Here is a 21,644-nt window from a genome sequence, read left to right as displayed (position 1 = left end):
AAAAAAAAAAGATAAAATCAGAGAAGGGCCTATCCTGCTCTCAAGAGATAAAATAGGTACATAAATACCTACAAGATTGAAAGTGTAAATGCCACAAGAGATGTGCAGAAAAAGCATTACAGGAGTCCAGAGGGAGCTGTTACCACCTCACAGAAATATAACCCCTTCAATCTGTTTAAAACAATTTGATAACTATTAACTCCCTTTAGGCTCACAATAGCCAACCCTAGGAGAGTAGATGTTTACCTAATATGAAAGATGAAGAAACTGAAGCACAGAAAGGTTGATCAAGTTCCAAAATGTCACATAGTTACAGCAAGAATCAAGATACTTTGTATTATATTTTCTCCGGGGGAGTAGTTCAACATATGGCAAGCCTTTTGTAAAAGGAAAGAGTATTTTAGTATTGTAAGTAATCAGTTCCTACTGTGAGCATTTTATACATAGCTATATCCATATATACAATTAATCTTGACTTCCATTAACAGGTGTGCTTAAAGCAAGGCCAAGCAACTGGGTACTATAAATACTAAAATAAATAAATAAATTTCCACCGGATGTTAACAGAAGAAGAAAAAAAGATACAAGATTTCTCTCTCCAGTAACTTGCGGTTACTTCTTCTGTAATTGTTACCCTTGTCTAAATAACATTCTAAAATTGGTCTGCTCCTGAGCCCGGGCAAGTACAAGTTGGTTCATCCAATAAATATCTTCATGAAAAGGTACATCAAAACATTTCAAAAAGCTATTAAAAATTAAACAATGCCATCAACTCTTCAGTTATCCACAGGACAATCACATGTAACCCAGCATCAGCAGCTATTGATCAAGATATGTTGAACGAATGAATGAATCTTTGTAGGCATTTTTAGATCCCAGGCCTGTTGCTCCTTGCACATTGCCATGTTCAGCCTTCCATCACCGCCTCAGCAGGGTGCACACATGGAATGTAAATTTCAATATAATTAGGATATAATTAGAGAAGCAAATCTGATGCAGGTTTACATACTAATCCCAAAGATTAGAATTACCTATACCACTACTCTCCAAGGTTAACTCTGTTGAAGAGGCACCGCAGCATGCAACATCACATAAAGAAAACTGACACTTTCTGAGCAAATAGTTTTCGTCCATATCACTTATTCCCATCCATTCCTCTAATACGTGACTATTCCTGATCCAGTGAATTTGAAGAATTCAGTCTCTCCATAAAGGCTGATTTCACAACTACAGTTTCTCAAATTCCTGTCTCCCCAAAAAGAGGTGCACTCACGGACTTCGCTCAAGAAAACACCAACAATAAACGGCAGAGGTATAGGGTTCGGATCTTTGCCATCTCCACCAGTACCCAGCCTTCGCCATTACACCCTGAAGCGGTCTGTTAGAAAGGTGAACTAATTTACTCTGCTCGCACTTGTCCATGGCTGTCACCCTCCCTAGCCCCCTTCTACACTCCCAAGTCGGCCACCAACTCCGCCTCAGTGAGCCCAGGCCCGCCACCTGCGCCGGCCCCACCCGGGGCCCCGGCTGCCCGCTCTCCCTCGCGGGCCCTGTAGGCTCTGCACGCCCCTCCGCACAGGACACCTCGGGACCAGCCCCGGCCCGGCCACAGCCCATTCTTCCTTCAAACTCCATAAGCCTCCGCTAGCCGAGCCCGAGCTCCGCGCCGCGCCCGGCTCTCCCCTGGGCTACCGAGGAGAAGAGGCCAGGCGGCCAGGACGGGTCCCGACCTGCCCAGGCCTGCGACACCCCCCGCCCGGCGGAGAAACCGTCCCAGCGGCTGCTGCCCCGGGAGACCTCGGAAGCCCCCGGACTAACAGGAGCCCGGAGGCCGGGGTTGCAGGCGCCAGGGCCTACTCACCGGGAGCTGGCTGAGCGTGGGAGCCGACGTGCGCCCCGGCCTGAGCAGTGGGGCGCGGCCCCGGCGCGCGGCCCTACACCGGGACCTCGCTTGGCGCGGCGAGCCGGGCGCTCACTCCAGCCGCCGCCGCCGCCGCCGCTGCTGCTGCTTCGCCACCTTGGCCGCCATCTTGACTCAACCCCTCTCCCTCCCCCCAGCCCGGGGAGCCGCGGCTAAGGCGGCTCCGACGCCGGCTCCTCCTCCTTCCGGAGAGTTGGGAGACCGACTCCCTCCGCTGGCCGGGCGCCTCTCCTACCTCGGCGGAGCTTCCTGGGTCGCGCCGCGCCCGGTCTCCTCACGTCTCCTCTAGGCCTGGCAGCGGCGGTCCTCTCGGACGGAGACGGGGCCGGGCAGCGCCTAGCCGGATCCAGCGCGGCTGCCATCGCGCCCTGGGCTTGTGCGCCCCCCGCGAGCCAGTCTGTTCTGCGCGCCCGAGGCCTTCCCCAGGCGTGGGAAAAGGAAAAACGCCAGGCCGTGCAAGGGACCCTGCAACCCCTCGGCGGCGGGGCGGTGGCGGCCTCCTCTGTCCGGAGCCGCGGAGAGGGAAGCCAGGTCCCCCTCGTGGCTGGGAGCCGGAGGGGTGCATTTCGACCTGCCCAAGATACTTTCTAGGGCTCTGACTGGAATTCGCATCAAGCCCTCACTGAAATGCTGGGCGAGGCCGATTTGTCCACGATGTTGCTCCTTAACCTTAAGTTACTTGCAATAGGAGCCTGTGGCCCTCGCGACTGTTAAGTGCCTTACCCTGCCGGGGAAATGACGGTTCCTCGTAACCGCACGCATACTTTCCTTTAGAAAAGCCAGGCCCGACAGGACGCAGTGGGTCACGCTTGTAAATCCCAGCACTTTGGGAGGCCGAGGCCGGCCCATCACTTAAGGTCAGGAGTTCGAGACCAGCCTGACCAACATGGAGAAACTCCGTCACTACTAAAAATACAAAAATTAACCGGGCGTGGTGGCGCGTGCCTGTAATCCCAGCTACTGGGGAGGCCGAAGTGGGAGAATTGCTTGAACGCGGGAGGCTGAGGTTGCAGCGAGCCTAGATCGCGCCACTGCACTCCAGCCTGGGCGACCAGAGCCAGACCCTGACTCAAAAAAAAAGAAGGAGCCGGGCGCGGTGGCTCACGCCTGTAATCCCAGCACTTTGGGAGGCCTAGGCGAGCGGATCAGCCTAGTTAATATGGTGTTCGAGACCAGCCTAGTTAATATGGTGAACCACTGTCTCTACTAAAAATACAAAAATTAGCCGGGCGTGGTGGCGCGCGCCTATAGTCCCAACTACCCGGGAGGCTGAGGCAGAACAGTCGCTTGAACCCGGGAGACAGAGGTTGCAGTGAGCCGAGATCGCTCCACTGCACTACAGCCTGGCCGACAGAGCCTCTCAAAAAAAAGAAAAGCCATCCAAAAGTGAGAAGGAAAAACAAAGTTGGTGTAACTGGCTGTTTCGGAAAACTGTCATCCGGATAACGGGCTATCTAACCCTATAATTACGAGAAGGGCCCGAGTTTTAAGAAATGAGTTCGAAAATGAGTTGAAGAAGAGGAAGGCACTCTTCCTACAAGACAAGAAGTGGTAGCTTATATATAAGACGCGTCCTTTTAAAGCGATTGTACAGTGTGGTAGGACTAGGTTAGGAAACTGGACGGCATGGCGACTTCTGTGTTAAAACACAGGAGCACCCTTAATGGTAAAACCTCAAGCTTCCGGAGCATGTCGGTGGGGAGGGACTTAACCGCGGAACCCAACATCCCCGGGTGCCGTTTTCCAGCCGGAGTCGGGGTCAGTTAGCCTTTCCTACTGCGCAGGCTCGATGCTACTTACCCGTAATGGAAGCAATGTGGCTCATGTGTGTGGCGGCGGCGGTCGTGGCATGGGGCTTCCTCTGGGTTTGGGACTCCTCAGAACGAGTGAAGAGTCGGGAGCAGGGAGAACGGCTGGGAGCCGAAAGCCGGACCCTCCTGGCCATAGCGCACCCTGACGATGAAGCCATGTTTTTTGCTCCCACAGTGCTAGGCTTGGCCCGCCTAAGGCACTGGGTGTACCTGCTCTGCTTCTCTGCAGGTAGGAGGCCATAGGAGGGGCGATGGGAGCCGGGGCTGTGAAAGGGATTTAAGTGCTAACCGATCTCAGTCGCCTTCTTCTCGAAGAGTTTTCCGTAGGGAGCTAAGTGAATACACCGAGGGTCTTACCTCTGACCCCCTCACAGGCTGGGGACAGGAGCGGCTGGCTTACCTGGTGGGTTGGGGGACGTCGGCAGCTCGCGTAGTACGCTAGCAGGATTGAGGAGCAGAGAAACAGTTGCGGTTGGTTGCATTCAATACCTGCATTTCCAATGGGAACTCCACCTGTACTTGTTATTCTGCGGAACTTTTTTTTTTTATTTGTAGAAGGAGCAAGAATATTGACCTTACTATATAGTTCACGAAACAATCTATACTGTATCGTGCCTGCTCCATCCTTAAAGTTAATTTTTAATAATAGTGAAAGACCTTCCTGCTGCCTTTAAATGCAACTTGTGCTAGTAACATGCATGTGTCAAACTGAAGAATTAGACATAGATGATTACATAGAAAGTAATTTTGTAGGTAATTTTAGAGTTCAACTGCACCCAGCTTTCAGTGAAGGAACCTTTCAAATAATAGATTTCTGTTTACCATAGAGAAAAGATCAAATGACAAAGCAAATATTGACCATCAAGCTGGAATATGGTGATTATTGAACAGTTGTATAAATGAAGTAATTGAATTGTACACATACAATGGGTGAATTTCATGGTATGTCAAATTATACCTCAATAAAGCTGTTTTGTAAAATTGCCCATGACCTCTTTTCCCATTTGGTTGTGTGTCTTTCCAATTCTTTTTCTATACAGCTTCTTCACAGAAATCACATTTTATAAAATTTTATATCATTTTTACTTAACATTACTTTTTCATTTACTTACCAAATACTTATTAAACATTTATGTGCTAGGCCTTATTCTATGCCCTAGGGATACAAAAGTGAAAAGCTAGATAAGAGCAGTGTCCTCATGAAACTTAAAACATCTACCCATATTAATTAGATCTAAATGTATAGCTTGTTAAATGGCTTCATTGGGATAAATCTTAATCATCCTTTATTGTCTGTACCTTCAGAGGTTTTTTCCTAGTTTATTGCAAAGAGCAGAAAACATCTTTATGTATTTTATATTATTTCACTAGTATTAATTTCTAAAATTGGCTGTTTTGAGGCTTTGCATGCAAAACACATTCCCAAAAACTATATGCCAATTTACTCTTTTTGTTTTGAGATGGAGTCTCACTCTGTCTCCCAGGCCGGAGTGCAGTGGCACGATCTCGGCTCATTGCAACCTCCACCTCCCGGGTTCAAGTGATTCTCCTGCCTCAGCCTGCTGAGTAGCTGGGTTTACAGGCGCATGCCACCACACCTGGCTAATGTTTGTACTTTTAGTAGAGATGGGGTTTCACCATGTCAGCCAGGCTGGTCTCAAACTCCTGACCTCTAGTGATCCACCCACCTTGGCCTCCCAAAGTGCTTGGGATTACAAGTGTGAGCCACCATGCCTGGCCTACCCATTTGCATTCTTACTGACACTAATGAGAGTATCTGTCTTAATATATTACTTCCTGTAGCATTGACTGATTTTTTTATAAATTTCTTTCTTGTGCGTGTGTGTGAGACAGAGTCTCGCTCTATTGCCCAGACTGGAGTGCAGTGGCGCAATCTCGGCTCACTGCAAGTTCTGCCTCCTAGGTTCACACCTTTCTTTGTGGGACTACAGGTGTCCACCACTACACCCAGCTAATTTTTTTGTTTTTTTGTTTTTTTTAGTAGAGACGGGGTTTCACTGTGTTAGCCAGGATGGCAATTCTCCTACCTCAGCCTCTCGAGTAGCTAGGACTACAGTGTGCACCACATGCTGGGCTAATTTTTGTATTTTTAGTGGAGCCAAGGTTTCACCATGATGGCCAGGCTGGTCTCGAACTCCTGACAAGTGATCTGCCCACAGGTGTAAGCCACCGCACCCAGCCGGCTAGCTTTTAGTTGTATTTGTATTTTATATTACAACTATAGGAGTCAAATGATAAGCTAGTTTGTTACAAGATCTTCAAGAGAAGCCTAGATTTTATTTGCAAAACATTATAGGTACTGCTCTTTAATAAACTTACCCTTATTTTCAATAAGTTCATAAAAATTTGGGACCACAATTGAAAATTTGTTCAAATAAAAAATATAGGCTGGACATGGTGGCTCATGCCTGTAATCCAAGCACTTTGATAGGCCGAGTCGGGCAGATCACGAGGTCAAGAGATCGAGACCATCCTGGCCAACGTGTTGAAACCCCGTCCCTCCTAAAAATACAAAAATTAGCTGGCTGTGGTGGTCTGCGCCTATAGTCCCAGCTACTCGGAAGGCTGAAGCAGGAGAATCACTTGAACCCGGGAGGCGGAGGTTGCAGTGAGCCGAGATCGCGCCACTGCACTCCAGCCTGGCAACAGAGGGAGATTCCGTCTCAAAATATATATATACATAGAGATATATGTACATATATATGTATAGAGAGAGAGCACGCACTTGGCACTCAATGTTTTTATTGTCTTTCATTATTTCCTCTGAATCCATTTTGTTTTTTCTTGTATGTTATTTATTCTTTATTCGTGTTTTGTTTTTTATTTTATTTTTTTATTTTATTTTATTTTATTTTATTTTGAGACGGAGTCTCACCCTGTCTCTCAGGCTGGAGTGCAGTAGTTCGATCTTGGCTCACTGCAACATCTGCTTCCTGGGTTCAAGTGATTCTCCTGCCTCAGCCTCTCGAGTAGCTGGGATTACAGGCATGCACCACCACGCCCAGCCAATTTTGTATTTTTTGTAGAGACGGGGTTTCACCATGTTGTTCAGGCTGGTCTCGAACTCCTGACCTCAAGTGACTCGCCCACCTCGGCCTCCCAAAGTGCTGGGATTACAGGTATGAGCCACCACACCTGGCCACGTTAGGCTAATTTTTGTATTTTCAGTAGAGACACGGTTTTACCATGATGGCCAAACTGGTCTCGAACTCCTGACCTCAGGCGATCCGCCTGCCCCGGCCTCCCAAAGTGCTGGGATTACATGCATGAGCCACCGAACATGGCCTGTTTGTTTATTTTATAAAACAGGATCTTGTTCTGTCTAGAGCCTTTCCCCTCCAGACTGCACTGCCAGCTCTTATATCAGGTGACAGAGGAAGACCCTGTCTTTATAAAATAAACCAAACTGAATAACATACAAGAAAAAATGGTAAGTTGGATTCAGAGGAAATAATGATTACAGCGTGAGCCACTGCTCCAGGCCTAATTTTTAAAATCACTTTTTAAATTCACAAGTTATTCAAACATGTATGGATTAAACATTATCTATTCTGCTGACTTAACATACTAATATGAAAAACAGGAAGCTATTGATTTGTAATATAATGAAAGCTATGATGTTTTGATGGAGAAAGTACTATGGACACAAAATGGAAAAAAGCATTAAATCTCTTTTCAGGGTTTTAGATTAAGGTAATCTCCAAATTGGTTTTCTTTTGAGCTGGACTTTAAAAATAGGAGTAGATATATATAGGAAGCAAGCAGTAGTAAAGGCATCAGTAACTCTTGGATTCGCATGAATAATTCATTCTAACAAGATCTTCAGTTTAAGAGAAGGGGAGAAGCAGGGAAAAACTAATAATTGCTTTGTTATTGGTGGCTCATTTCATGCTGTCAGCAACTCTATGAGGTAGGTACTATTGTTTTCTCCATTATACAAGTATGGGAACTGAATCATGAAGTTTAACTAACAACCGAAGTGACCAGCTACAGTGTGAAGAAGCCAGGACCCCGTGGTTTTTCTCTGTTCTAAAACCGTTACACCCAATCTGCCTCTCACATTGCCTTGTATGCCTTGTCAGTTGATGAAATACCTAAATTGATTCCCAGTGTATGTTCCAAGGAACATTAGTTCATCAAGCTGCTATTTTAAAAAAAGAGGCCAGGCACAGTAGCTCACACCAGTAATCCCAGCACTTTGGGAGGCCGAGGCAGGTGCATCACATGAGGTCAGGAGTTCCAGACCAGCCTGGCCAACATGGAGAAACCCCATTTCTACTAAAAATACAAAAATTAGCCAGGTGTGGTGGCACACGCCTGTAATCCCAGCTACTTGGGGGGCTGAGACAGGAGAATCGCTTGAACCCAGTAGGCAGAGGTTGCAGTGAGCAGAGATCGTACCACTGCACTCCAGCTTGGGCATCAGAGCAAGACTCCAACTCAGAATAAATAAATAAAATAAAAAGAATGCCTTGGTCAAGTTTGGAGAATAGCCAGATGTGCTATCCTTTATGTAGACGTTTACAGTCTGTATGAGAATATCAACATCTTCGAGAAGCATTGCTGCAAAAAACTTTTACTTGGTTTAATCCAGTATTCCTCCAATTTATGTGACCACTAAAATACCTACTAATAGATGCATCTCTTATGTAGTAGGATGTCATTGAATATATATGGTAGAGAAGTAACATAATCAGTTTTGTGTTTTAGAAAGCTCATTCTTGGCCAGGCACAGTGCCTCATGCCTGTAACCCCAGAACTTTGGGAGGCTGAGGTGGGTGGATCATGAGGTCAGGAGTTCGAGACCAGCCTGGCAAACATGGTGAAACCCCATCTCTACTAAAAATACAAAAATTAGCCGGGCATGGTGGTGGATGCCTGTAATCCCAGCTACTCGGGAAGCTGAGGCAGGAGAATTGCTTGAACCCGGGAGGCAGAGGTTGCGGTGAGCCAAGATTGCTCCACTGCACTTCAGCCTGAGTGACAGAGCTAGACTCTTGTCTCAAAAATAAAAGCTCCGTCTTGGACCAGGTATGGTGGCTCATGCCTGTAATCCCAACCCTTTGGGAGGCCAAAGTGGGAGGATCACTTGAGGCCAGGAGTTCAAGACCAACCTGGTCAACATAGTGAGATCCCATCTATTTAAAAAAGGAAAAAAAAAAAAAAAAAAAAAAAAAAGCTGATTCTGGTGGCAATGTGGAGAATGGTTTGGAAGGAAAGATTGGAATCAGGAAAACCAATTCAGCCCAGGCTTCTTCTCTAGACTGCACTGCCAGCTCTTATATATTAGATTTGTATGTAATTCTGGTCTATACACTATAGTCATTTCAACAACCCTATCTTAATTACTGCAGCTTATAAAAGCTACACTAGGCCAGCCATGTTGGCTCACTCCTGTAGTCCCAGCACTTTGGGAGACAGAGATGGGTGGATCACTAGTTCAAGAGAGCGAGACCATCCTGGCCAACAGGGTGAAACCCTGTCTCTACTAAAAATACAAAAATTAGCTGGGCATGGTGACGTGCACCTGTAGTCCCAGCTACTCAGAAGACTGAGGCAGGAGAATCACTTGAACCTGGAGGCGGAGGTTGCAGTGAGCCAGGATTGTGCCACTGCACTCCAGCCTGGGTGACAGAGCAAGACTCTGTCTCAGGGAAAAAAAAAAAAAAAGCTACACTATATTATGGAAGCTCTATTATCTGATATGAATAGCCTTCTGACTGTTCTTCAGGGTATGTTTGCTGTCGTTGACCCTTTTTTACAAATACCTTTTTTATGTGGGGAGACAGAGCCTCACTCTGTTGCACAGACGATCTACGCTCACTGCAACCTCTGTCTCCTGGATTCAAGTGATCCCCCTGCTTCAGCCTCCCAAGTAGCTGGGACTACAGGCATGCATCACCACGCCCAGCTAATTTTTGTATTTTTAGTAGAGACAGGGTTTTGCCATGTTGGCCAGGCTGGTCTCCAACTCTTGACCTCAGGTGATCCACCCTCCTAGGCCTCCTAAAGTGCTGGGATTACAAGATGAGCCACCATGCCCAGCCCCCAAATACATTTTAGAATTAGCTTGGTGATGTTCAAGGAAAAATCTTGCTGACATTTTTTCTTCCCCCTTGAGACAGAGTCTCGCTCTGACATCCAGACTGGAGTGCAGTGGCGCGATCTCAGCTCGCTGCAACCTCCACCTCCCGGGTTCAAGCGATTCTCCTGCCTCAACCTCCCAAGTAGCTGGGACTACCGGCATGTGCCACCATGCCCGGCTAACTTTTTTGTATTTTTAGCAGAGATGGGGTTTCACTGTGTTAGCCAGGATGGTCTCAATCTCCTGAGCTTGTGATCCACCCGCCTCGGCCTCACAAAGTGCTGGGATTACAGGCATGAACCACAGTGCACAGCGCTTGCTGGCATTTTTATTGGAATTTCACTGACTCTACTGATTAATAAAAGGAGAACTGACATTTCCAATATAAAGCCTTTGTGTCTCTGATATTATGGTATGCTTCCATTTATTATATGTTGGCCTTTTTTACTGTCTGTTAATAGTTTTATAATTAATGTCTTAAATATGTATATTGAGATGATTATGTCATTGTGTCCATTATTCTGTTCTTATGTGTAGACATTCCTTTTGCAAATATAGTCTGTTACTTTCTCATACTTCAGTATCTTCTTTAATTTCTTTAACTATATTAAACATTTATATCTGCCTCTAATAATTCCAGTTTCTGCAGTCTGTATATCTGATTCTGTTCTTTGTTCTAGTAATTCATTCTGGGTGACTTGGTTCCATGTGTATTTTGTGATTTTTTTTTTTTAATGTAATCACGTTTCTTTTTTTTCTTTCTTATTTTTTTTTTGAGACGGAGTCTTGCTCTATCCCCCAGGCTGGAGTGCAGTGGCGCGATCTCGGCTCCCTGCAAGTTCTGCCTCCCGGATTCACGCCATTCTCCTACCTCAGCCTCCCGAGTAGCTGGGACTACAGGCACCCGCCACCATGCCCGGCTAATTTTTTGCTTTATTTTTTTTTTATTTTTTTATTTTTTTTAGTAGAGACGGGATTTCACTGTGTTGGCCAGGATGATCTTGATCTCCTGACCTGGTGATCCACCTGCCTCAGCCTCTCAAAGTGCTGGGATTACAGGCGTCAGCCACCGTGCCTGGCCTTTTTTTTTTTTTTTTTTTTTTTTTGCACATGTTTCTTAGAACCGTATTTGTGGTAATATTTTGGTGATTTGCTTTAGCTTCAGCCAGGTAGCTAAGGGCACTACCTACCTGTGATCACTCTAAAATTTTAGATTGAGATTTTTCAGGCCACAGAGGTCATATAAATTCAGGGATCTAACCCAAGAGCATTCATTGTGGAATGCTGTGTAACAAATTGTCTCAAAACCGTGTGGCTTAAAACCGTAGTTAAATCTTTCCAGCCTGTGTGCTGGCACACACCTATAATCCTGGCACTTTCTGAGGCCGAGGCAGGAGGATCACTTAACTCAAGAGTTCAGCCTGGGCAACATAGCCAGACCAGGAAAAAAAAAAAAAAGGCCGATCTTGGTGGCACCTGCATGTAGTCTCAGCTACTTGGGAGGCTGAGGTAGAGGAATACTTGAGCCCAGGAGTTTGTGACTACAGTGAGCTATGATGATCATGCCTTGTAGACTGAGACCCTGTCTCAAAAACAAACAAAACAAGAAAAACCTTTTTTCTCATGGTTTCAGACAAAGTATACTTGTCTCTGCCTCACAACGTTTAGTACCTCATTTGGAGAACCCAAAGACTAGGGACTGGAATCACCTGAATACTCGTTCACTTATGTATCTGGCTGTCAGCTGGGGACTTTGCTACAGATGTCAACCAGAACATCCACATACGGTATATCCATGTGACTTGGGCTTCCTCACAGCCTGGTGGCTGAGTTCTTGGGCAAGTGTCCTAAGAAAGACCTGTGCTAGGGATAACCATATTTCCTTTCAGGACCTATCCTTGAAAATCATGCAATATCATAAGCCACATCCAGGTTCAAGGAGAGAATTAGATTCCACCTCCTAATGGGGAATGTAGACATTCTAGAAGTGCATGTGGGACTAGAAATATTGCTTTCACTACTTTTGGAAAATACAGTCTATCACACCAAGTAAAAGAGAGTATGTGGTTAGCAATTCTTAGGCGGTGACATTTTGTCTTATTTTCCCTTCTGCTAGAACCAAGCCTACAGATAGGAAGTAGCCCCACCATATCTGTCTAGGGCAAGTTTTTTCCTGGTTCATCCAGAGAAGGTGTTGCCTTTTGAAGGTCCTGTCTTTATGTGGAGGTCTCCTTATTTGTGTCCAAGCTTTATCTCCTGCTCCCCTGACTTTAGGCCACCAAGGATATGCAGATGTTCACAAAGTGCTCTGGGTCAGCCCCATAATACCTCTCAGGATTCATGTCTGCCTATTGTTTTAGTCCATCAAGGATATCCCTTACGTTCCTGCTAGTTAAACCATGCATTCTAGAACACATTTGCCTCTTATCTCACATGTTCAGGTATTCGTCCTGAGGGTTTCTCTGCATATCTGATTTGCCATGTTGCCTAAATAGAACTTATGAGGTTATTTTTAATATTGCTTTTTTTTTAGACAGAGTCTCCCTCTGTCACCCAGGCTGGAGTGCAGTGGCACGATCTCAGCTCACTGCAACCTCCACCTCCTGGGTTCAAGTGATTCTCCTGCCTCAGCTTCCCGAGTAGCTGGGATTACAGGCACGTGCCACCCTCATAACCAGCTAATTTTGGTATTTTTGTAGAGCCAGGGTTTCGCCAGGCTGGTCTCAACTTCCTGACCTCAAGTAATCCACCCGCCTTGGCCTCCCAAAGTGCTGGGATGACAGGCATGAGCCACCATGCCAGGCCTTAATATTGCTTTTAATCATTAATAATTCTTCAAAGTTTTTTCTTTTTTTTGGAGACGGAGTGTGGCTCTGTCGCCCAGGCTGGAGTGCAGTGGTGCAATCTCGGTTCACCGCAACCTCTGCCTCCCAGGTTCAAGCAATTCTCCTGCCTCAGCCTCCCAAGTTGCTGGGACTACAGGCGCACACTGCCACGCCCGGCTAATTTTTTGTATTTTAGTAGAGACGGGGCTTCGCCGAGTTGCACAGGCTGGTCTCAAACTCCTGAGCTCAGGCAATCTGCCCGCCTCGGCCTCCCAGAGTGCTAGGATTACAGGTGTGAGCCACTGCACCTGACCCAAAGTTTTTCATATTGAGATATATTTAGACCTAGCCTCAAAGTGTTAGTCTTGTCTTTCTAACTCTGTTCTTTCCAACTCAATATCTTTGAAATTTTTTTAATATGATTTTAAGTATTGACTGCATCCTGTAAAGAATGGAATAGACTGGGGCTGGCCGCTGTGACTCAGGCCTGTAATCCCAGCACTTTGGGAGGCTGAAGTGGGTGAATCACTTGAGGCCAAGCGTTCAAGACCAGCCTGGCCAACATGGCGAAACTCCGTCTCTACTAAGAATACAAAAATTAGCCAGGCGTGGTGGCACAAGCCAGTATTCCCAGCTATTCGGGAGGCCGAGGCAGGAGAATCGCTTGAACCTGGGAGGTGGAGGTTACAGTGAGCAAGATTGTGCCACTGCACTCTAGCCTACAAGGCAGAGCAAGACCCTGTCTCAAAAAAAAAAAAAAAAAAAAAAGAATGGAATGGGCAGTGGCTCATGCCTGTAATGTCAGCACTTTGAGGCCAAGGCAGGACAATCACTTGAGCCCAACAGTTCAAGACCAGCCTGGACAACATAGTGAGACATCGTCTCTGCAAAAAAAAAAAAAACTAGCCAAGCATGGTGGCGTGTGCCTGGGGTCTCAGCTACTCGGGAGGCTGAGATGGGAGGATAGCTTGAGCCAGAGGTTAAGGCTGCATTGAGCTGTGATAGCACCACTGCACTCCAGCCTGGGTGACAAAAGAAAAAAAAAAGAGTGGAATAAATTAGTAGTGGAATAAATGGCTCTCAAACTCCTGACCTCAAGTGATCCATCCACCTTGGCCTCCCAAAGTGCTGGGATTATAGGCGTGAGCCACCACACCCGGTGAAAGGTAGCAATTTCATTAGTAAGAGTCGATATGAATGCAATCCTTTTGGGAATAATGAGAAATGACACTACTCGCAAGTATGGCTATATTGGCTGATAATATCATGTGACAATGTTTCTTGATCTGCAGAGATACGTGCTCAGCTTTCTTCTTAATTTTCTTTTCTTTTTTTTTTATTTGAGACGGGGTTTTCCTCTTGTTGCCCGGGCTAGAGTACAATGGCATGATCTCAGCTCACTGCAACTTCTGCCTCCCAAGTTCAAGCTATTCTCCTGCCTCAGCCTCCCGAGTGACTGGGATTACAGGCATGCGCCACCATGCCCGGCTGATTTTGTATTTTTAGTAGAGATGGGGTTTCTCCATGTTAGTCAGGCTGGTCTCAAACTCCTGACCTCAGGTGATCCGCCCACCTTGGCCCCCCCAAAGTTTGGGATTACAGGCGTGAGCCACTGCGCCTGGCCTTTTTAATTTTTTTATCTTAATGATCCTTTAAAAAGTTGTTGAAGAATTTTAAAGACAATTTCTGTTTTATAGGGATAACACCTGTAATCCCAGCAATTTCATAATTGAAAGATTTTATTCATTGAGAATCCAGTTTTTAATATTACTTAAATTGTGTTAAGACATACATAACAAGAACTTACCATTTTAAACTTTTTTTTTTTAGATGGAGTTTCACTCTTGTTGCCCAGGCTAGAGTGCCATGGTGTGATCTTGGCTCACTGCAACCTCTGCCTCCTAGGTTCAAGCAATTCTCCTGCCTCACCCTTCTGAGTAGCTGGGATTACAGGTGCCTGCCACCATGCCCAGCTAATTTTTTATATTTTTATTAGAGACAGGGTTTCACCATGTTGGCCAGGCTTGTCTTGAACTCCTGACCTCAGGTGATCTACCTGTCTCGGCCTCCCAAAGTACTAGGATTACAGGCGTGAACCACTGCGCCCGGCGATTTTAAACATTTTAAGTGTTCAATTCCATGGCAGTAAGCACTTTCATAGTATTATGTAACCATGACCACTATTTCATCATCCCAAATAGAAACTCTATACCCATTTAGCATTCCTTATCCCCTCCTCTCCCCAGCCTCTGGTAACCACCATTATTTCTATATCTATGAATTTGTCTATTCTAGGTAACTTGAATAAGTGGAATCATATAATAATTGTTATTTTATGCCTGGCTTATGTTAATTAGCATACTGTTTTCAAAGTTCATCCATATTGTGGCATGTTATCAGAACTTCATTTCTGGTTGAGCTCAGTGACTCACGCCTGTAATCCCAGCACTTTGGGAGGCCGAAGTGGAAGGATCCCTTGAGACCAGGAGTTCAAGACCAGTCTGGGCAACATAGTGAGATTTCGTCTTTACAAAAAATAAAAATAAAAAAATTAGCCAGGCTGGGTGGCAAGTGCCTGTAGTCCCACCTACTTGGGAGACTGAAGTGGGAGAATCCCTTAAATCCAGGAGGTCAAAGCTGCAGTAAGCTTGATCAGTCTGCTGCATTCTGGCCTGGGTGACAGAGCAAGTCCCTGTCTCAAAAAAAAACTTCATTTCTTTTTATAGCTTTATTATTCCATTGTGTGTGTGTGTGTGTATATATATATATATATATACACACACATACTACATTTTGTTTATCATTCATCTAATGATAGGCACTTGGTTATTTCCAATTTGGGGCTATTAGGAATAATGCTTCTATGAACATCGGTGTACAAGTATTTATTTGAGTACCAGTTTTCCTTTTTCTTTTTTTTTGAGTATAATTGCTGAGACATGTGGTAATTCTATATTTAATTTTTTTGAGAATTGACAAACTGTATTCTGCAGCAACTGTACAGTTTTACGTTCCCACCAGCAATTAACCATGGTTCCAGTTTCTCCACATCTTTGTCAACATTTGTAATTTTCCATTTTTTGGACTATAGTCATCCTAGTAAGTGTGCAGTGATGATGTCACATTGTGGTTTTTATTTTCATTTCCCTAATGACTAATGATGATGAGCATCTTTTCACATGCTTATTGGCCATCTATATATCTTCTTTAGAGAATACCTGTTCAAGTATTTTGCCCATTTTCTGATTCTAGTTTCATTTTTAAGTCATGATTTCTTTTTTTTGAGATGGAGTCTCGCTCTGTTGCCAGGCCGTAGTGCAGTGGTACGATCTCGGCTCACTGCAACCTCTACCTCCTGAGTTCAAGAGATTCTCCTGCCTTAACCTCTTGAGTAGCTGGGACTACAGGCACCTGCCACCACGCCCAGCTAATTTTTGTATTTTTAGTAGAGACGGGATTTCACTATGTTGGCCAGGATGGTCTCAATCTCTTGACCTCGTGATCCGCCCGCCTCGGCCTCCCAAAGTGCTGGGATTACAGGTGTGAGGCACTGCGCCCGGCCAAGTCATGATTTCTTAGACTAGGTTCTGTGGACACATCCTAACAGAAGGGGATCCAGCTGTCTTAGTTTCAGCTTCCTTTGGGAACCCAGGCCTTTGGGCTCCAATAACAGTGCCTCCTTCCTTTACCTCACCAACCGAGGGTTGGTAGTCACTTCTAGCTATCTCTAAACTCTGGATTACTTCACTGTTCTGTTTGACCCCTTAGATCCTCCAACAGTTATGTATCAAAATCTTTGCATTAAATTCTTGCTGTTTTAACTATTTGATGTGGTTTCTGTTACCCTGGATAGATCTTGACATAGCATCTAAATTCCCTCATTTTATAGGGGAAGAAACTTGTACCATTTTGTCTTCCAAATACATTTTAGAATTACTTGGTCATGTTAAAGGAAAAACCTTGCAGCTATTCCTTCCTATAACATACTTCTCAGTCGTAACTAGCAATCTAGCAGTCATAATCACTTTTTGTTTTTGAGTTGGAGTCTCACTCTGTTACCAGGCTGGAGTGCAGTGGCACAAACTCAGCTCACTGCAACTTCTGCTTTCTGGGTTCAAGCATTTCTCCTGCCTCAGCCTCCCAAGTAATTACAGGCTGGGATTACACGCCTGAGCCACCGCGCCCAGCCTCATAATCACATTTAATACAAAGTAAAGTCACGTTGTAAAGACTCAAATTTTACATCACAATGTATAAAGGTAAAACTTTTTTAAATAATAAAATTAAAGAAATTAAAGAATTTCTCCAAATTCATATAGTTAGTAAAAGACCAGATAGTGTTGGGACCATGATGCCTTCATGCCCAGTCCACTTCTTGTTCTAACAAATTAAAACTTCCCAGGTTGGAGTGGGAGAGGAGCTTTTTTTCCTTTATTATTATTATTTTTTTTTTTTGGTAGAGAGAGGTCTTGCTATATTCCCCAGCCTGGTCTTGAATTCCTGGTCTCAAACAATGTTCCCGCCTTCCAAAGTGGTGGAAGCTGGGATTACAGGCATGAGCCAGCTTCTTACTGATTTATTTTCTTTTTCTTTTTTTTTTTTTTTTTTTTTGAGACACAGGGTCTCACACTGTCATCCAGGCTGTAATACAGTGGTGTGGTCATGGTTCACTATAGCCTCGAACTTCCAGGCTTAAGTGGTCCTCCCACCTCAGCCTCCCGAGTAGGTGGGACTACAGGCGTGAACCACCATGCCCAGCTAATTTTTAAAATTTTTCTTTTGTAAAGACACTAAGTTGACCAGGCTGGTTTTGAACTCCTTGCCTCAACTGATCCTCTTGCCACAGCCTTCCAAAATGCTGGGACACTTTGCCACTATGCCCAGCTTTGATTTTTTTTTTAACCATATAAATCTATTACCTATTTAGAATAAATTAATTTTAAATTTTTTAAGTAAAATAAAATGTTTACCTTTATAAATTATAATGTATACATTTGAGTCTTTACAAAATGTCTTTACTTTGTATTAAATGTGATTATGATTGCTAGTTATGACTGAGAAGTATGTTATGGGAAGACTACTAAGCATACAATTGTGCATGAGCTTATACACACACGCATAATGTAGTTCTACATCTAGAAATTACATTAATTTTATCATTTTCTGTTTCCTAGAATAATAGTCTCAAAACTCTTTGGTCACATTTTCCTATCGGTAAAAAATGTGGAGCATATACTCCCATTATATGTATATTTATTTACAATATATCATAAGTATATGGACTAATGTGTACATTAAAAACATTAACAAAAACTTACATTTGTAAAAAACAAGGTAAACAAATTAGGGGGAGATGGCCGAGCACTGTGGTTCACTTCTGTAATCCCTTCAGTTTGGGAGGCTGAGGTGGGTGGATCACCTGAGGTCAGGAGTTCAAGACCAGCCTGGCCAACATAATGAAATCTTGTCTCTACTAAAAATACAAAAATTAGCCAGGCGTAGCGGCAGGCACCTGTAAACCCAGCTACTCAGGAGGCTGAGGCAAGAGAATCGCTTGCACCCGGGAAGCGGAGGTTGCAGTGAACTGAGATCACACCACTATACTCCAGCCTGGACAATAAGAGCAAAACTCTGTCTCAAAAAAAAAAAGAAAAAAGAAAAGAAAATTAGAGGGAGACATCCTAATGCTTTTCCTCTACCACCCCCAAAAGATTATTTTGTGCATCCCAGGGTGTACCCATCTTACTTGGACATTGTTCTAGAATGTATCAGTTAAAAGCTGCTGAAGGATCTCAGACATGTGTTCTGTTGAGTGCCTACATGTTCACCAAACTTATTGAAAACAATTAAAATGGTCCTTGACTTCAACTTCCAGAACTGTTGTAAGTTCCTTAGTTCAAACACAAAGCAATAAAACTGGCCCCAATAAAACACATTAACCTCAATTCTAAGCAGTTTCTCATAACCATAATCATAGACTAATGTGCACAGCCTTTGAACTTAGCAATTGCAGTACTAATGTACATGAGACTATCACCAAAAATCAAGTAATCTAGGGAGCAAAAAAATGGGAGAGGGTATGTATAGAGATTTGAGGGAAACCCAAAATATACACAAAATGTTTATGACAAAAAAAAAAACAAGAAAAAAGGTATGATGAGGACAATACAAAACTAAGCCTGTTTGCCAGGTGCAGTGGCTCACACTTGTAATCCCAGCACTTTGGGAGGCTGAGGCAGGTGGAGCACAAGGTCAGGAGTTCGAGACCAGTCTGGGCAACATAGTGAAACCCCATCTCAATTAAAAATACAAAAATCAGCCAGGCATGGTGGCGGGTGCCTGTAATCCCAACTACTGAGCTGAAGCAGGAGAATCGCTTGAACTCTGGAGGCAGAGGTTGCAGTGAGCTGAGATTGCTGTATTCCAGCTGGGGCAACAGAGCAAGACTCTAAAAAAAAAAGAAATAGCCATTATCCCCACTTAACTGGTGAAGAAACTGTAGCTCAAGAAAGTTAAGTAACTTGCACAAATCAGACCTGCAATTATTTATCGGAGAGTTGAATTAACAGGTGCATTAGCTGGACAGTTGCTCAAAATGAGTCCAACTTAGGTGACACCAAAATGTCACTGTATTATTTGTAAGAATACAGAAGAGTTTTATTTACCAGAGCTATTTTTAGGGAATATAGTATATGTTTTGGGAAAATAAAGAATATATGTTGTTTGGGGTGCCAATGGGATCAAGATCCCCTTGGGGCATGCTGGATAGCTGGCTGTGAAACTCTTCAAAAGAGGATGCTTTCCGTGTATCTGCACATTTTCCTGTAATACTCAAGAGTAGCAGCCTCTATTTTCTTTTTCTATACCAACAAGAATGAGCTTGGAAAGCTTCATCCTTAAATCAATGTTAAACAGTTATTTGAGGGCTGTCAATGAAGAGGGGGTCCCAGTTGTTCTCAGTGGTCATACATGGGTTGATCCTAAATCTGCTTAACTTCAAAGTTAGTACCCTTGGCTGTGTACCATGCTGCCTCTAGCATGTGACTGAAATGCAGTCAGAAAGATAGGTAGATAAATACAAAGATGGGAAAGAATTGTGAATGGTGGTTCTAAAGATTGTGCTACTGGTAGTCTTCTCACAGGAGTATCTTGGTGTTGTGTTTTCTTAAACTTTGTATCATAATCACACATTTTCAGGCAGCTTAAATCCTTCAAGGAACAAAAACAGGATGAGAATGAGTGAATAGATAGTTCTCCACTGTTAAAAAAATCTACCACTGTATATTTGTTATCCTCAGGAAATTACTACAATCAAGGAGAGACTCGTAAGAAAGAACTTTTGCAGAGCTGTGATGTTTTGGGGATTCCACTCTCCAGTGTAATGATTATTGACAACAGGTAATATATCTTTTAACAATGTAGAAATTTATTGGCAATAAATATGCAGTGATATACTCAAAAGACACAAAAAAAACTAATGTGAGTGGCTTAGAACATCTTGTATGAAAAATCTAGGGCTCAGTGTTTTGGTTCACGCCTATAATCCCAGCACTTTGGGATGCCGAGGTGGGCGGATCCCTTGAGGTGAGGAGTTTGAGACCAGCCTGGCCAACATGGTGAAACCCCCCCTCTACTAAAAATACAAAAATTAGCTGGGCATGGTGGCACACGCCTGTAATCCCAGCTACTCAAGAGGCTGAGGCAGGAGAATCACTTAGACCCAGGAGGCGGAGGTTGCAGTGAGCCAAGATCAAGCCGTTGTACTTCAGCCTGGGCAACAGAGTGAGACTTCATCTCAAAAAAAAAAAAAAAAGAAACGAAAAGTCTACATAAAATAACTTCATGGCAGGGCACGGTGGCTCACACCTGTAATCCCAGCACTTTGGGAGGCCCAGGTGGGCAGGTCACCTCAGGTCAGGAGTTCGAGAGCAGCCTGGCCAACATGGTAAAACCCCACATCTACTAAAAATACAAAAATTAGCCGGGCTTGTTGGCACACACCTGTAATCTCAGCTACTTGGGAAGCTGAGGCAGAAGAATCACTTGAACCTGGGAGGCAGAGATTGCAGTGAGCCAAGATCACACCATTGCACTTTAGCCTTGGCAAAAGAGGAATACTCCATCTCAAAAAAAAAAAATAATAATAATAATAATAGTAATAAAACTTCACATTTGTTTTTAAATGACAGCGTGATTGAAAGAAATTTTTTAACTTCTGTTTGGATTTTTTTTCCTGACATGGCTACTTCTCTTTATATCTACAGCTTTAAAAAGTTTTATTATAAATTTCAAAAACACACAAAAGTATAAAGAACAGTATCATAAACTCCCATGTGCCCATTACCTAAACTCACTGATTATCTAGACTTTACTATACAGTGCTTGTTTCTTCAGCTATCCCTAACTTAACATCTTTTGTGTATGCAAAGCATTTTAAAGAAAACTCCAGCCATCAGGTTTTTTACCCCTCAGTACCTAGGTCTGCATCTCTTAAGAAGATGGGACACTTTTCACCTAGCTACAGACAGCCATTATCTTTACATCTAACAATATTAACAATAACAGTAACTTTTTGGTGTCCACTAACACCCAGTCCATATCAGAATTTCTTCAGGTAGCTCAAAAATTTCCTTTTACACTTGGTTTACTCAAATCAGGATCTCGGCAAGGACCACACATTATAGTTAGTTGATATTCTGCTTTTAATTCCCCTTTTCTCCAAATCAGTGGATTTGTTGAAGAAACTGAATTATGCTGTCATACAGAGTGTTCTATGTTCTGGATTTATCTGTTTGTTTCCTGTATGTCTAAGTTATTTTCTTTTCTTTTTTTTTTTTTTTTTTGAGACTGAGTCTCACTCTGTCACACCCAGGCTGGAGTGCAGTAGTGCCATCTCAGCTCACTGCAACCTCCACCTCCTGGATTCAAGCGATTCTCCCCCCTAAGTCTCCCGAGTAGTTGGGATTACAGGCATCTACCAC

At 44.0% G+C, this 21,644-nt stretch overlaps 2 protein-coding genes across 52 annotated transcripts in view; one reads left to right on the top strand and one right to left on the bottom strand.

The window, feature by feature from the left end:
* NCOR1 (nuclear receptor corepressor 1) overlaps positions 1-4,231 on the bottom strand; it is a 191,217-nt gene extending 186,986 nt beyond the window's left edge. For 36 of the 48 annotated variants that reach the window (XM_074018640.1, XM_074018651.1, XM_074018656.1 and 33 more), the window contains exon 1: positions 1,862-2,051. The gene's annotated coding sequence lies outside the window, so the exon portion shown is untranslated. Of the gene's footprint in view, positions 1-1,861; positions 2,052-2,156; positions 2,426-3,721 lie in introns of those variants that run through there. The other 12 variants (XM_074018650.1, XM_074018657.1, XM_074018667.1 and 9 more) reach the window with 2 other exon arrangements.
* PIGL (phosphatidylinositol glycan anchor biosynthesis class L) overlaps positions 3,713-21,644 on the top strand; it is a 113,047-nt gene continuing 95,115 nt past the window's right edge. For all 4 annotated transcript variants that reach the window (XM_005582977.5, XM_005582976.5, XM_045376265.3 and 1 more), the window contains exons 1-2: positions 3,713-3,961; positions 19,962-20,061. In XM_005582977.5, the coding sequence (XP_005583034.2) occupies positions 3,727-3,961; positions 19,962-20,061 (335 nt within the window). In that variant the 5' untranslated portion in view covers positions 3,713-3,726. The remainder of the gene's footprint in view (positions 3,962-19,961; positions 20,062-21,644) is intronic.

This window comes from Macaca fascicularis, chromosome 16, assembly GCF_037993035.2.
Source record: "Macaca fascicularis isolate 582-1 chromosome 16, T2T-MFA8v1.1".
NCBI classification, from domain to species: Eukaryota; Metazoa; Chordata; class Mammalia; order Primates; family Cercopithecidae; genus Macaca; species Macaca fascicularis.
This window is presented reverse-complemented; position numbering and strand designations above follow the sequence as displayed.